This window comes from Pseudopodoces humilis, chromosome 5 (genome assembly GCF_049639895.1).
Source record: "Pseudopodoces humilis isolate 2021_Gansu_Grassland_sample_001 chromosome 5, ASM4963989v1, whole genome shotgun sequence".
Classification (NCBI taxonomy): domain Eukaryota; kingdom Metazoa; phylum Chordata; class Aves; order Passeriformes; family Paridae; genus Pseudopodoces; species Pseudopodoces humilis.
The window spans coordinates 14,009,617-14,021,707 of NC_142204.1; the positions used below are offsets into that span (position 1 = coordinate 14,009,617).

General features: G+C 52.1%; 1 protein-coding gene across 1 annotated transcript; it reads left to right on the forward strand.

Annotated features, from left to right (window-relative positions):
* Window positions 1-202: 202 nt before the first annotated feature.
* On the forward strand, window positions 203-4,185 carry BHLHE41 (basic helix-loop-helix family member e41). Its single transcript, XM_005531871.2, has 5 exons — window positions 203-409; window positions 666-729; window positions 1,009-1,116; window positions 1,341-1,452; window positions 1,577-4,185. Exons 1-5 carry the CDS (start codon window positions 348-350, stop codon window positions 2,581-2,583), a joined length of 1,353 nt encoding a protein of 450 aa, XP_005531928.2. The 5' UTR covers window positions 203-347; the 3' UTR covers window positions 2,584-4,185.
* The last annotated feature ends 7,906 nt before the right edge of the window (window positions 4,186-12,091 follow it).

A 12,091-nucleotide genomic window follows, 5' to 3' on the forward strand; every position in this document is an offset into this window, starting at 1 on the left:
TCCCCGGTCCCGCCCCCGGCCGCTCCGCACGTGGGCCGGGTGCGGGGCTGGCTGGCGGCGCGCGGGCCCCCCGGGCAGGGGCGGCGGCGGCGGCGGGAGCTGCGGGCGTGTGCGCGGGGAGCGCAGCGAAGGCGGGCGGGGGGGAGCGGCAGCGGCGGGGGAGGCACTTGCAGGGTGGGGGGGGTGGGGGGGACGGGGACGAACCGCCGCACACTTTTGGCCACTGCACGGGAGAGGGGGGACGGAGGCTGCATGTGCGCAGCGTCGCTCGCGGATCTCCCGAGACTGATCTCAGCATCCCGCAGGCTCAGTCAAAAGCAGCGACGAAACATCAGCCGCTGCCAGACATGGATGAAGGAATCTCCCGCTTGCCGGAGAGGCAGCTACTGGAGCATAGGGATTTTATAGGGTAAGGCGCCGGGGCAGCGTCTCCGTCTCGTATCTCTACGGCGTTTCGTCTTCTTGAGAAAGTGCTGCGAAGCGCTGGGAGCGGCGCCGGCTCCCCGGCGGGGCGCGGGGCTCGCCGCCTCCTCCGCTGGCGGACCCGGGCGAGCTCTTGCCCGGCCCTTCGGGCAGAGCGCTCGGCGCCCGTGTGCCCACTCGAGGAGGTGCTAGGCAAGCTGTCGCTGCACTTGCCAATGCTGGATCTTTGTGTTTTTCTCCAGGCTGGACTACCCTGCCTTGTATATGTGCAAACCCAAAAGAGGCGTAAAGAGGGACGAGAGCAAGGTAAGAATAAGTTTCTGGGGCTCTCTTCTTGCTTAACCGCTTAGTTTGGGGTCGCTGAATTTTGCAGCATAGCTCCCCTCCCAAGAGCATCCCCGGGAGGCTGCGCATACAACTTGCCCTCCGAATCGCAAGTGGGTTTACGAGCGAGCTGGCACGGCGGGGAGAGCGGTGCCTTGATAATTTGCGCGGCATGTGGTCCGCATGACATTTGTTTTGGTTTTGATCGGCGTTCCGAGGGACTCTGCCTAACACTTGGCTTTTCCGGGTTTTGCTAATTAGGAAACGTACAAACTGCCACATAGACTGATAGAAAAGAAGAGGCGAGACAGGATTAACGAATGCATTGCCCAGCTGAAGGATTTACTGCCCGAGCATCTGAAACTGACGGTAAGGTGCCCAGGAGCGTATATGGCCATGCGGATGCAGGCGCCGACAGCCTGCCCGCTGCGCAGCCCCCGGGACGCTGGGCTGCCTGCCTGCTCCCGTCCCGCCGTCCCGGCCCTAAATGCCTCGGGGACCGCTCTCTGACCAAAGTTAACGGAGGCGGCGTTTGGCTGTAGCCAAAATGTGCCGGGAGGTAGCCAAGCCGCCCCCTGCCCTTGCCTTTGCAGACGCTGGGACACCTGGAGAAAGCGGTGGTGCTGGAACTGACTTTGAAGCACTTGAAAGCGCTAACAGCCTTAACAGAGCAGCAGCACCAGAAGATTATTGCTTTGCAGAACGGTAAGCGGGGCCCGGGGGGCACCGCCGCTGGGGCGCACCGGGGGCGAGCGGGGGGAGGAGGGGAGCGGGGCCCCCCATGCCGGAGCCGCGGGTAATCGCTGTCCCCTCTCGGTCTCCCCCGCAGGGGAGCGATCCATGAAGTCTCCAGTGCAGGCCGACCTGGACGCCTTCCACTCGGGCTTTCAGACGTGCGCGAAGGAAGTGCTGCAGTACCTCTCCCGCTTTGAGAGCTGGACCCCCCGCGAGCAGCGATGCGCGCAGCTCCTCGGCCACCTGCACTCCATCTCGTCGCAGTTCCTCCCTGGCCCTCAGCTCCTCTCCCCGCCGCCGGGCCCGCTCAGCAAGCGATCCTCCTCCTCTTCCTCCCCGCCCGCCCCCCCCTGCGCGCCGGGCCACAAGCCGGAGGGCCAGGCTAACTGCGTGCCCGTCATCCAGCGGACTCACGCCGCCGAGCTCAGCGCCGAGACCGACACGGACACGGATAGCGGCTACGGCGGGGAGGGCGAGGCGCGCCCCGAGCGCGGCCCCGCGGCGGCGGCCGGCGGAGCGCTGCCCGCCCTGGCCATCAAACAGGAGCCGTCGGGGGACGAGGTGCCCCCGGCGCCCAAGCGACTGAAGCTGGACCGCGGCGGGAGCCCCGTGCCAGGCCCGCCGGGGCTGGGGGCGCGGGGCGCCGCGGCGGCGGCGGCGGCGGCGGCCGCGCTGGTCAGACCCGACGCCGCCCTGCTGGGCTCGCTGATGGCCCTGGGGGCGAGCGGCGGCGGGGCTCCTTTCGGACAGCCGGCGGCGGCCCCTTTCTGCCTGCCCTTCTACTTCATCTCCCCCTCGGCCGCCGCCGCCTACATGCAGCCTTTCCTGGATAAAAGCAGCCTGGAGAAGTATCTCTACCCTGCCGCCCCCATCCCGCTCCTCTACCCGGGCATCCCTGCCCAAGCGGCCGCCGCCGCGGCCGCCGCCGCCGCCTCCTTCCCCTGCCTTTCCTCCGTGCTCGGCCCCGCCGAGAAGGCGGGGGCGGGCGCCGCCGGGCTGCCCCCCCCGCCCCCCCTCCCCCCCCCCTTCCCTGCCGCCGCCGAGCCCAGCGAGGAGCCCGAGCCCACAGCTATCGAGGAGCCCGGCGCCGAGGGCCCGTGAGACGTCCCGGGGGCTTCCCGCCGCCGCTGCCCTCCCCTCGGACTGAGGGACCGTCGGGCCGGCATTTGCGCCCCCGGGATCCTGCGGAGGGCAGGGGTCGCCGGGGCCGGCGATCGCCGGGAGCTGGCGGCCGCGGGATGCCGGGCCTGGCCCGGGGGAGTCCCGCTGCCGGGGCGGCAGGTCCCGTAGCGGCCTCCGCAGAGGACCGTCGAGGATAAAATTTGCTACTCAGTATTTTTTTATTGTTTGGCTTTATAAATGCATAAATAAGAAAAAAAAAAAAAAAGAAGAAGAGAAAGGAAGAAAACATAGTAAGGATACTTTTTTTCCCCCCCCTCTATATAGAGTAATTAATTGTGGCACCTTATTTGGAATGGGTTTATACAGTGTGTCTCTAAGTCCCACTCGGGAACTTGCACTTGTTGTCCGGGAGACCTGGATGGGTTCAGGGTGAGGGCGGGGAACGAGGCAAGGGAGGAAGGGCAGAGCCCAGCACCTGTGCTAGCACTTTATGGAGAACGGAGCATGGAGGATGCACCCTGAACCCAAACCTGCAGTGCCTTGAGCACCCGGGGATGCCGCTGGCTCCAGCAAGTTTTGGGTGTGCAAGGGAAGGAGGGTCAGACCCATTACATAACCTTGTGTTTATTTTTTTATTATTATTTTTTTTTTTTTGGCTAAGGTATACAGGTGTGGCAAGTGTATTTGTTCTCACCCCATCTTTATATAATTCAGTATGTTCCCGAGAGATTTTTTTTCCCCCAAACCTTGCTGTATAAAATGAATGTTACTGCACTGAACTACAAAAAGAAACACCCTTCTCTCCCCCAAGAAAACACAGAGCAGCTTGTCAGTCTGAATTAATTTTTTCTTAAATTCCAAGTGACACAAACTGGAGGCCGTAGGTAAACACCTCGCTGTGCAATCAGAAATGATTAAACCAGTTGGGATAAGTTTCCCATATGGTTTCTTCCCTCATCCCATGCTCAAATACTGAGATTTCCCTTTCTGGAGACAAACCAGACACCAGATAATCACACAGATAAAGCTTTTATAATAAGGCTTAAACCAAGACCTTGCCTAGATATTTTTAGTTTGTTGCCAAGGTAGCACTGTGAGAAATCTCACTTGAATGTTATGTAAGAGGTGAGACACCACAGCCTGGCGAGGAGCATGTGTGTGTCCGGGGTCCGTCAGTCCGTTTGGTGCATCTGCTGCTGCTGTTGCTACTGTTTGCCTGAAACGCTGTGTTTAAACAACGTTACAAAAAAAAAAAAATCTTACTAGCCTACAGAGTGGCTGTATGTAAATAGTTGTTAATACATCCAATTAATGATGTCTGACATGCTATTTTTGTAGGGAGAAAAATATGTGTTAATGATATTTTGAGTTAAATATCTTTTGGGAGGACTTGCTGAAAAAGTTGCACTTTTGTTACAATGCTTATGCTTGATACAAGCTTATGCTGTCTTAAATTATTAAAAAAAAATAAATCCTGTCTGCAAGAAACCAGCTGTTTTAGAACAGTTTAGTATGTGATATATTAGAAATCAATCTTTATATTCAGTATTTTCCAGCACTCCATGAATTCTATTATCTAAATATTTCCACACTATTTTGTGATTAAAAAAATTCTTACTAAGGAATAAAAACTTTAATACACAAAATGGGGCTGTCTACTAATTAAAAATGTAATGATAATTCATTATAATTGGTGCATTGGGCTTCAAACTGTATGATTGTGTGGCTGATGATGATTTTAATTCACATTTTTAATCTGGGTTTGAATTTGCTGGGTTTCCTTTAACTCTCTGGCAAGCTCTGGTTTGATATGTGCACATTTCAGAAAGTGAAGGGTGGAACACAGGTTTCTTCCTGACATCTACCTTTTTCCCTCTTCTTTTTGCAAAATACTAATCTTTAACACTTGACAGCCCTGGTGCTGCATGGGACCTCTCTTTGCTCACAAGGAACAAACTTTATGATTTGCCTGGCAATCTAATGACGTATCATAATCTCTGCAGGAATGAATGATGGGTGTCCCAGTTTGGAAATACTCTATGAAAACCGAATATTTTATGGTGGGGGGAGAGGAAGAGGAGGAATAGAGTGGTGGAAGCAGGCAGATCATTCCTAGCGTGGAAATGCAGCATCCTAGAGGTTTCTACATATTAAATAGGAGAGCTGTAGATCACATTTCCATGCAAAAATTCTTGCAGGGAAATAAAATTAAAGGAACCCCTCAAACAGTAGCCAGTGTTTACGTAAGAGAGAGATGAAGGGAACGTTCCGTGCTCCCTCTGCTGGTTTTCCAATACCGCTGATTACACTGACAAGGAATGAAGTTGGAATGGAATAAAAAGCTCCTAAGAATCGGGTTAATTCCATCAATCCCTTAAAATACAGGACTAATTATAAACTGGATGAAAAATAAGCACTCTTTTTAAATTACTCGAGTAGGATTGTTAAGAAAATAGGCGTCTTCACATGGAACCTGTAGTAAATTTAATTCCAATTAGAGATACAGGCGGGCTATCTACAAATACCAATAGACAGATAGACAGGGTTTTTTTTCCATAAATAATGGACCAAAGGCTGCTACAGTGCACCACTTTACCTGTGGAAGTAAATTACTAGGTAGGGAAATGGGAAAAAATCTGTGTCTGGCTCCACCTGTCTTTGGATCTGTTTGTGCTCCCTGTGCTGTCACAGGAATAAAAGTGAGCTGGGCTCATCCCTTCAGTATCCCCTCAGTAACGTTGACCTTCATACTTGAACAGTTTAACACTTGTTAGGCCAGCACTTAGGCTGGGATGAAGGTGCTCGTGTATTCCAACTCCAGCCAGAGTTTGAGCACAAAGCCCTTCCTGCCAGATCATGAAGACAAATGGTGGAGCCACAAGTACCTCATAAAAAGCTATGTCCATCCTGAAGAGCACAGTTTAAAACCTGAGCATGAGCAAGGCTTTCAGTCTCCTTCAAATTTCCTTCCTTTGGGAATATGAATCGGTTTAGGTTTCACTGGGCCATAAACCAAGATCCTTAGAAGGCCTTATCAATTTCAGCATTTACCATGTACAGTAACAAGACTTGTTTTTATTAGGCCTTGAATCAAATGTGCCAAACGACTTCACGCCAAGTTGCAGCATCAGTGAAATCTATTACATTTTATGACATAAAACATAAAGGCAAATTATGTGTGTTCTGATAATCCCAATGCCTAACAAAAGCAAACATGGGGAAAAAAGGGTTTGTAATTGAGGCTGATAACCCACTGCTGCTGGAGGCAAAAGGTAAATGACAGGAGGAACTCTAGTGTCAGCCTTAATTATTAAATTCTGGGAATCCCCGAATCCCTTTGGAGCCTAAACCAATCTGTATGTCTTGAATTTCCTTGAGGTTAAAAACAATCACAGAAACACTGGACAAGCGCTTCCCATCCTTAAATATACATTCCCTTACGGAAGTGCTGAGTGTGCAAGACTGGGTGCTACATTTACTGTTTACACTTAAATCCATATTCTGTTGTCCCATAAACCACAAGATAAGTGATGCAAGCTTGCTTTCTTTCTTAAGTAATAAATGTTGAAAACAGATTTTATAATCTGTTTATATATACAAACAGATTATAATATATATCTAATATATATTATTATATATATATTATATAATATATAAAATAGTGGCATGACAGGTTCCATTGGAGTGTGTTAAATAAAGATATTTGGGATTGTTAAGCCAATAGAAGGCAATATGTACCTCCAACAGAAGGACAAGGAATTTTTATATTTGGAAGGGTTATAGTTACAGAACTTGACTATGAGCCCTGTTTGAGAAAGGCCTGACTTACCATTTAAGTCATGTGAATCCTTTCCTGGAGCACAATGGGCCTCAGAGTAGGTCCTGAGTTTGTGTTTTGGACTTTTCTTTGTTTAATTTTCACTTTAGCCAGGGCAGACTGAATGTCTGACAGCCAGCAAGCCTGGTGTGCAAGGTGTGTTTCAGCACCTCTAAATTCCTATCCTGCCCTGTAACCTGGGTCTTGCAACGCATTTCCTTTTCCCTTCAAACCTCAGCTCCTGGAATCATGTGATCCCTCCCCTCTTTGGGAAGCTTCCTGCCTTCTAGTTGCAGAAATGAACACGAAAGTACAACCTCAGAGAAAGAAAGTAACAAAAATGCAGAATTTCCTCTCTGCAAAAAAAGCCTTGGATTTTTTAAAGCCAGTTTCACGCAGGAAAGTCTGAATCTGTTGACTGTCTCCGGTTCTCCCGCAGGCTCCGAGCTTGCTGGGAAGCAGCAGAGAGAAGCCGGTGGCTCACCTGCCGCCAGCAGCAGCTGCGTGAGCCCCGGACACGTGTGGGCTGGATGTGAGCAAGGGCGAGCTGCTCCGCTCTCTGCATCCTTCCCGTGGCCCCAGCATTTCAGCCTGCAGGGCTGTCAATCTGTCACAAGCAGTAAATTCACGGCAGCCTCGATGACGGCGCTGCCGCGGGCTGCAGGAGCTGCCCTGCCCGGGACAGGCTGTTCTGCCTCGCTGAACTCACGGGGCACCCAGTGGCAGCGCACCTGCTGCTGCCGCTGCCGCAAACATTCCCCTCCCTGCGTGGCCCTGCCGGCGCCCCAGAGGATGCCTGGGACAGGAGAGAAGAGATTCCCTTCTGTTTCAGCAAGCAGGGACTTGGATCCAAGGCAGCTCTACCGGGTCATAGGGACCTAGGAGAGTTGTTTCTCCTGCCTCCATAAAGCCCCGTGGATTGTTCATTTGTTTTTTTTCACTTTGCTTTTTGCTAGATGTTTTTTAAGGATGCTACCAAGGCACTCTCACAGCGAAGCAATTTCTAGGGAATAACCTCAGGAAAAGAGCCATGTAAACATGGCACCTTTTTCCTCAGCAGAAAATTGTTTCCCCAAGTGTGTTTGGATTAATACTCACAGCACAGAACCAGATGAGCTGACAGACGCTGAAGTGGATTCTATTCTCACTATACAAGGTTGCCAAGGCTCCAGCCCTGTGGGTGGCAGGCAGGCCCACAGCCTTCCTTACATATGATGTTGTTTGCAAAGGAGCCCATCTGGGTGGGAGCAGCAGCCCCTCTGCATGGGCCTGATAATTATAGACTTGGTTGGAATGCACTGCACTGGCTTCAGGTTTGGAGCCTGTGAGTAGCGACCCTGATCAGCATTTCTGTGGCATGGAGATCACAGCTTCCAGCAAAGCTCATAAGGCTGGGCCCTAGGTTCCAGCTGCAAGACCTGGAATATGAGCATGTCCATCAAAAAGAGTCATAAACCATCAAGAGCATGACTTTGCAGCAATAAGGCAGCCTGAAATGCAGGGGAAAAAAGCTTCACTTCACAGAATCACAAATGGGTCAGGTTGGAAGGGACCACAGTGGCTTATCTGGTCCCACCTCCCTGCTCAAGCAGGACCATCCCAGAGCACAGGGCAAAGGATTGCATCCAGATGGTTCTGGAATCTCTCCAGTGAGGGAGACTCTACATCTTATCTCGGCATCAAGATTTCCAGAAGTGTTTGCAGGACTACCAGTAGGAGAAACTGAGTGTGTCCTTTTAATATGGAAGTTGAACTTTTTTGTTCTGCACGTGACTGAGAGGCTGGAAAATAACTAAAGCTGAAAAATCTTTATATGCTTCACTTGAAACAAGAGGTCATCAGTCTTAAGCTGCACGGGGGGAGGTTTAGGTTGGACATGAGGGAAATTTTTTTCACTGAATGGGTGATCAGACATTGGAACTGGAACTGGCTGCAAAGGGAGATGGAGTCACTGACCCTGCAGGATTTTAAAGAAAGACTGGATGTGGCACTCAGTGTCATGATCTGCTTGACACAGTGGTCTTCGGTCATAGGTTGGACTCCACGATCTCAGAGGACTTTTCCGGCCTAAACGCTTCTGTGATGCTGTGAAAAAAGGTCTGTCCCACTTGTGCACGCTGGGTTTGTCCGGAGGGCAGGAGCACTCGGGCAGTACCTGCGCATCCACCAGGCGCGTCAGTGCGGACGGCAGTCCCGGAAAGCACCGCAGGCAGCCACGGAACCGATTCTCGGTGACTTTGCCAGAGAGCCCCCAGCAGCCCGGCCAGTTCCCTGGCGACCCCGCCCTGCTCCGTGCCGCTATCCTTCACCCGCCCCGCCCGGCGCTTCCCGGCCCCCGCCCCGGTCCGAAGTGCGCGCCCGCCCCTCAGGCCGCCGCCGCCGTCACGCGCGCGCCCGCGTGAGCGCCGCGCACGCTGCCTGGCACGTGCGCGCGGGGCCGCGCCCGCTGAGGGGAGGGCGGGGGGAGTGGGCGGGGCCAGTGGCGGCGACAGCTGCCATTGGCTGGCGTGCGGCTCGCGCTCCGCCTCCTCTCCCGCGGCCCCACCTCCCCTCAGGAATGGCTGCTCCTGCGGCGGCCGGGACTGGGGCTCCTCTGACGGAATCACGGGGTCAGTTAGGCTGGAAGCGTCCTCTGTGGTCGTCGAGTCCAACCCGTGACCGAACACCACCGCGTCAACCAGATCGCGGCACCCTGTGCCCCGTCCAGCCTTTCCTAAAACACCTCCAGGGACGGCGATTTCATCGCCTCCCTGGGCAGCCCATTCCGATGTATGATCATACTTTCTTCCTGAACAAATTCTTCCTACTCTGCACTGTTGCGGTCTCACCTTGATTATTGTGTGCAGTTTTGGTCACTGTAATGTAGGAAAGAGATTAACGTGCTAGAGAGTGTCCAGAGGAGGGACATGGAGAGGGTGAAGTGCCTGGAGGTGAAGCCACACAAGGAGCAGCTGAGGGCACTTGGTCTGTTCATCTGGGGAAGAGCAGACTGAGGTCAGAGCTCACAGCAGTTCTGCAGCTTCCTCATGAGGGGAAGAGGAGGGACAGGCCCTGATCTCTGCTCTGTGTGACCACGGACAGGATCTGAGGGAATGGCCCTAAATTGTGTCAGGGGAGGGTTAGGGTGGATATCAGGAAAAGGTTCTTCTTCCAGAGGAACAGGCTCTCCAGGAATGGTCACAGTCCCCAGCCTGACAGCTCCAGGAGCTTTTGGACAGCTCTTGGGCATATGATGTGTGGATCATGTGTGCATGGAATATACACAGGGGATTGTGTGTGCAGGGGCAGGAGTTGGGCTCGATGATCCTTGTGGGTCCCTTCCAACTCAGCCCATTCTGCGATTTTGTAATGTCCAACCTAAACCTCTCTTGTCCTCTCAGAAAGGGCTGCAAGGCATTCAGAGTCCTGGCATTCAAGAGTTTTGCTTGATGCACATTGAGCAACCAGAATGCAACATTACGCACATATTATGCAAATTCTGTACAGAAAATAATAAAGACCAAGAGGTTTACAACCCCCGAGGGCACCAGCTGGAGGGTTAACAAATCAGGGAAAACCTTAGTAGAGGCTGCTTTTAAACTTCAGATCCTTCTGAAATAACAATGTTGTTACTGTGATATGGAATCCTAGAATGGCCTGGGTTGGAAGGGACTTTAAACACCATCCAGTTCCACTCCCCTGCCATGGGCAGGGACACCTTCCACTCTCCCAGGTTGCTCAAAGCCTCGTCCAACCTAGCCTTGGATACTTTCCACAGATCCAGGGGCAGCCACAGATTCACTGGGGAACCTGTGCCAGGGCCTTACCACCCTCACAGGGAAGAATATCTTCCTAATATCCAATCTAAACCTGCTCTCTGTCAGTGTGAAGCCATTCCCCCTTGTCCTGTCCCTCCAGGGCCTGTAAACAGTCTCCCTCCATCTTTCCTGTAGCATCTTGTAGGTCCCTTTATTTCCAAAAAGTTGGTGGTAGCAGCACTGATGCGGTGGCACCTGTTGGACAGAACAGCAAGATCAAAAGGTAACATAGCCACCTGAGAGGAGAAACTGAGGCTCCAGCCCTGATATGCTGCATATTTATGCATTTTATATTGTAAACTCACTGGAATAAAACCAGATCTTCACGGAGCAGAAGTAGGAGCTGGCACTGTGGTTTCCTCTTCCCCAATGCAGGTTCTAATCAAACAGGCTATTTCTCCGTAACTGCTTAATCATCCCGTGCAAAGTAGGGCAAGGTCCTAGAGGATCCAAGAGGAACAGTGTGCACATCTCTGAGAGCAGCTTTTGGCACAGGGAGCAGGAGATGCAGAGGTGAACCTCGCAGGAGGAAGAATATTCAATCCAAATCACCTACTGAGCGATAAACACCCTGGGTCCTGAACCATGACTCAAAGGCAGGGCTGCTCCTCTTCCAGCACTTTGTGTGAGGAGTGGTGCCCTCTGTTGTTCCAGGGAGAAGGTGCTGGGAGTTAGGGAATCTAAACCACGAATGTGAGGTGGGTTTTTTCTCCAGTGTTGCAGACTCTTACAGATGCTCTGGTTTGGACACAGCATCTGTCATGCAGAATGCCCTGCCATCAGGACTTCATCTTCCAGAGTAAAGTCAGAAATGAAACGTGTAGAGGCAAATGGATCAACATGACTAGGAAAAAAATGCTTAAAAATTAGAAAAGTGTGTAGAATAAGCAAAAAAATTCCTTAATAGCTGCTACAAAGGTAATTGAAGGGTATGGGAATGTGTGTGGACAAGGGCCAGAGTTAAGGCTTTCTGTGTTCCCTTCAGCATCTGTTCTCTAGGAGAGAAGGAGCTACCTTTGCTTATCAAGCTGTCATCATGCTGGGCACTCCTAGTCTGTCTGCGAAGAAAATCTGTTTGTATGAACCTGGGCTACACGAATTCCTGCTCCTTGGCACAGCAGAGAAGTTGTGTTTGGAGTGCAGTTTGCTCTGCAGAGTGCAGAAACAAGAACAAAAAGATTAATCCATGTCTGCAAAACGTGAAGTAGCTTTGAAAAATGCCTAACTGGTTACAGGGCTAATGCTGGTGTTTTAAGTGATGAGGTAAGTACAGTTATTTAAAATGACCTTTGAGAGCAATCTGTGTGCCATGCCCCAGGAGCCAGCCATGGGAAGCACACTCCCATCAGCATCCTGCCAGGCCTAGAAGGCATTTCCAGGACTCCAGCTGTTTGCTACGATTGCTGAACATGCAGAGTCTGCAATACCTGCTTTTTAAAGTACACAGTAATGTCATGGGCTTGCTTGAGTTTAGTAACCCCAGGGCAGTGCATTCCAAGGAGCAGAGGGCAATTCAGCTGCCTGGCAGAGCAGTGGGAAGGTATGGCATATCCCTGACTTTTGTTTGTCACTGAGATCCCCACTTGTACCTTCAGGAACAAAGCTACCTGGGTTGGAGCAGTATGGTGGTAGTAGGGCTACCCTAGCACTTTCATGTTGGGTACAGTCACATCATAGAACAGAATCACAGAATGGCCTGGGCTGGAAAGGACCTTAAAGCCCATCCAGTTCCACCCTCTGCCATGGGCAGGGATGCCTTCCACTATCCCAGATTGCTCAGAGCCCCATCCAGCCCGGCCTTGGACACTGCCAGGGATTGGGCAGCCACAGCTTCTCTGGGCAACCTGTGACAGGGCCTCACCCCCCTCAGAGG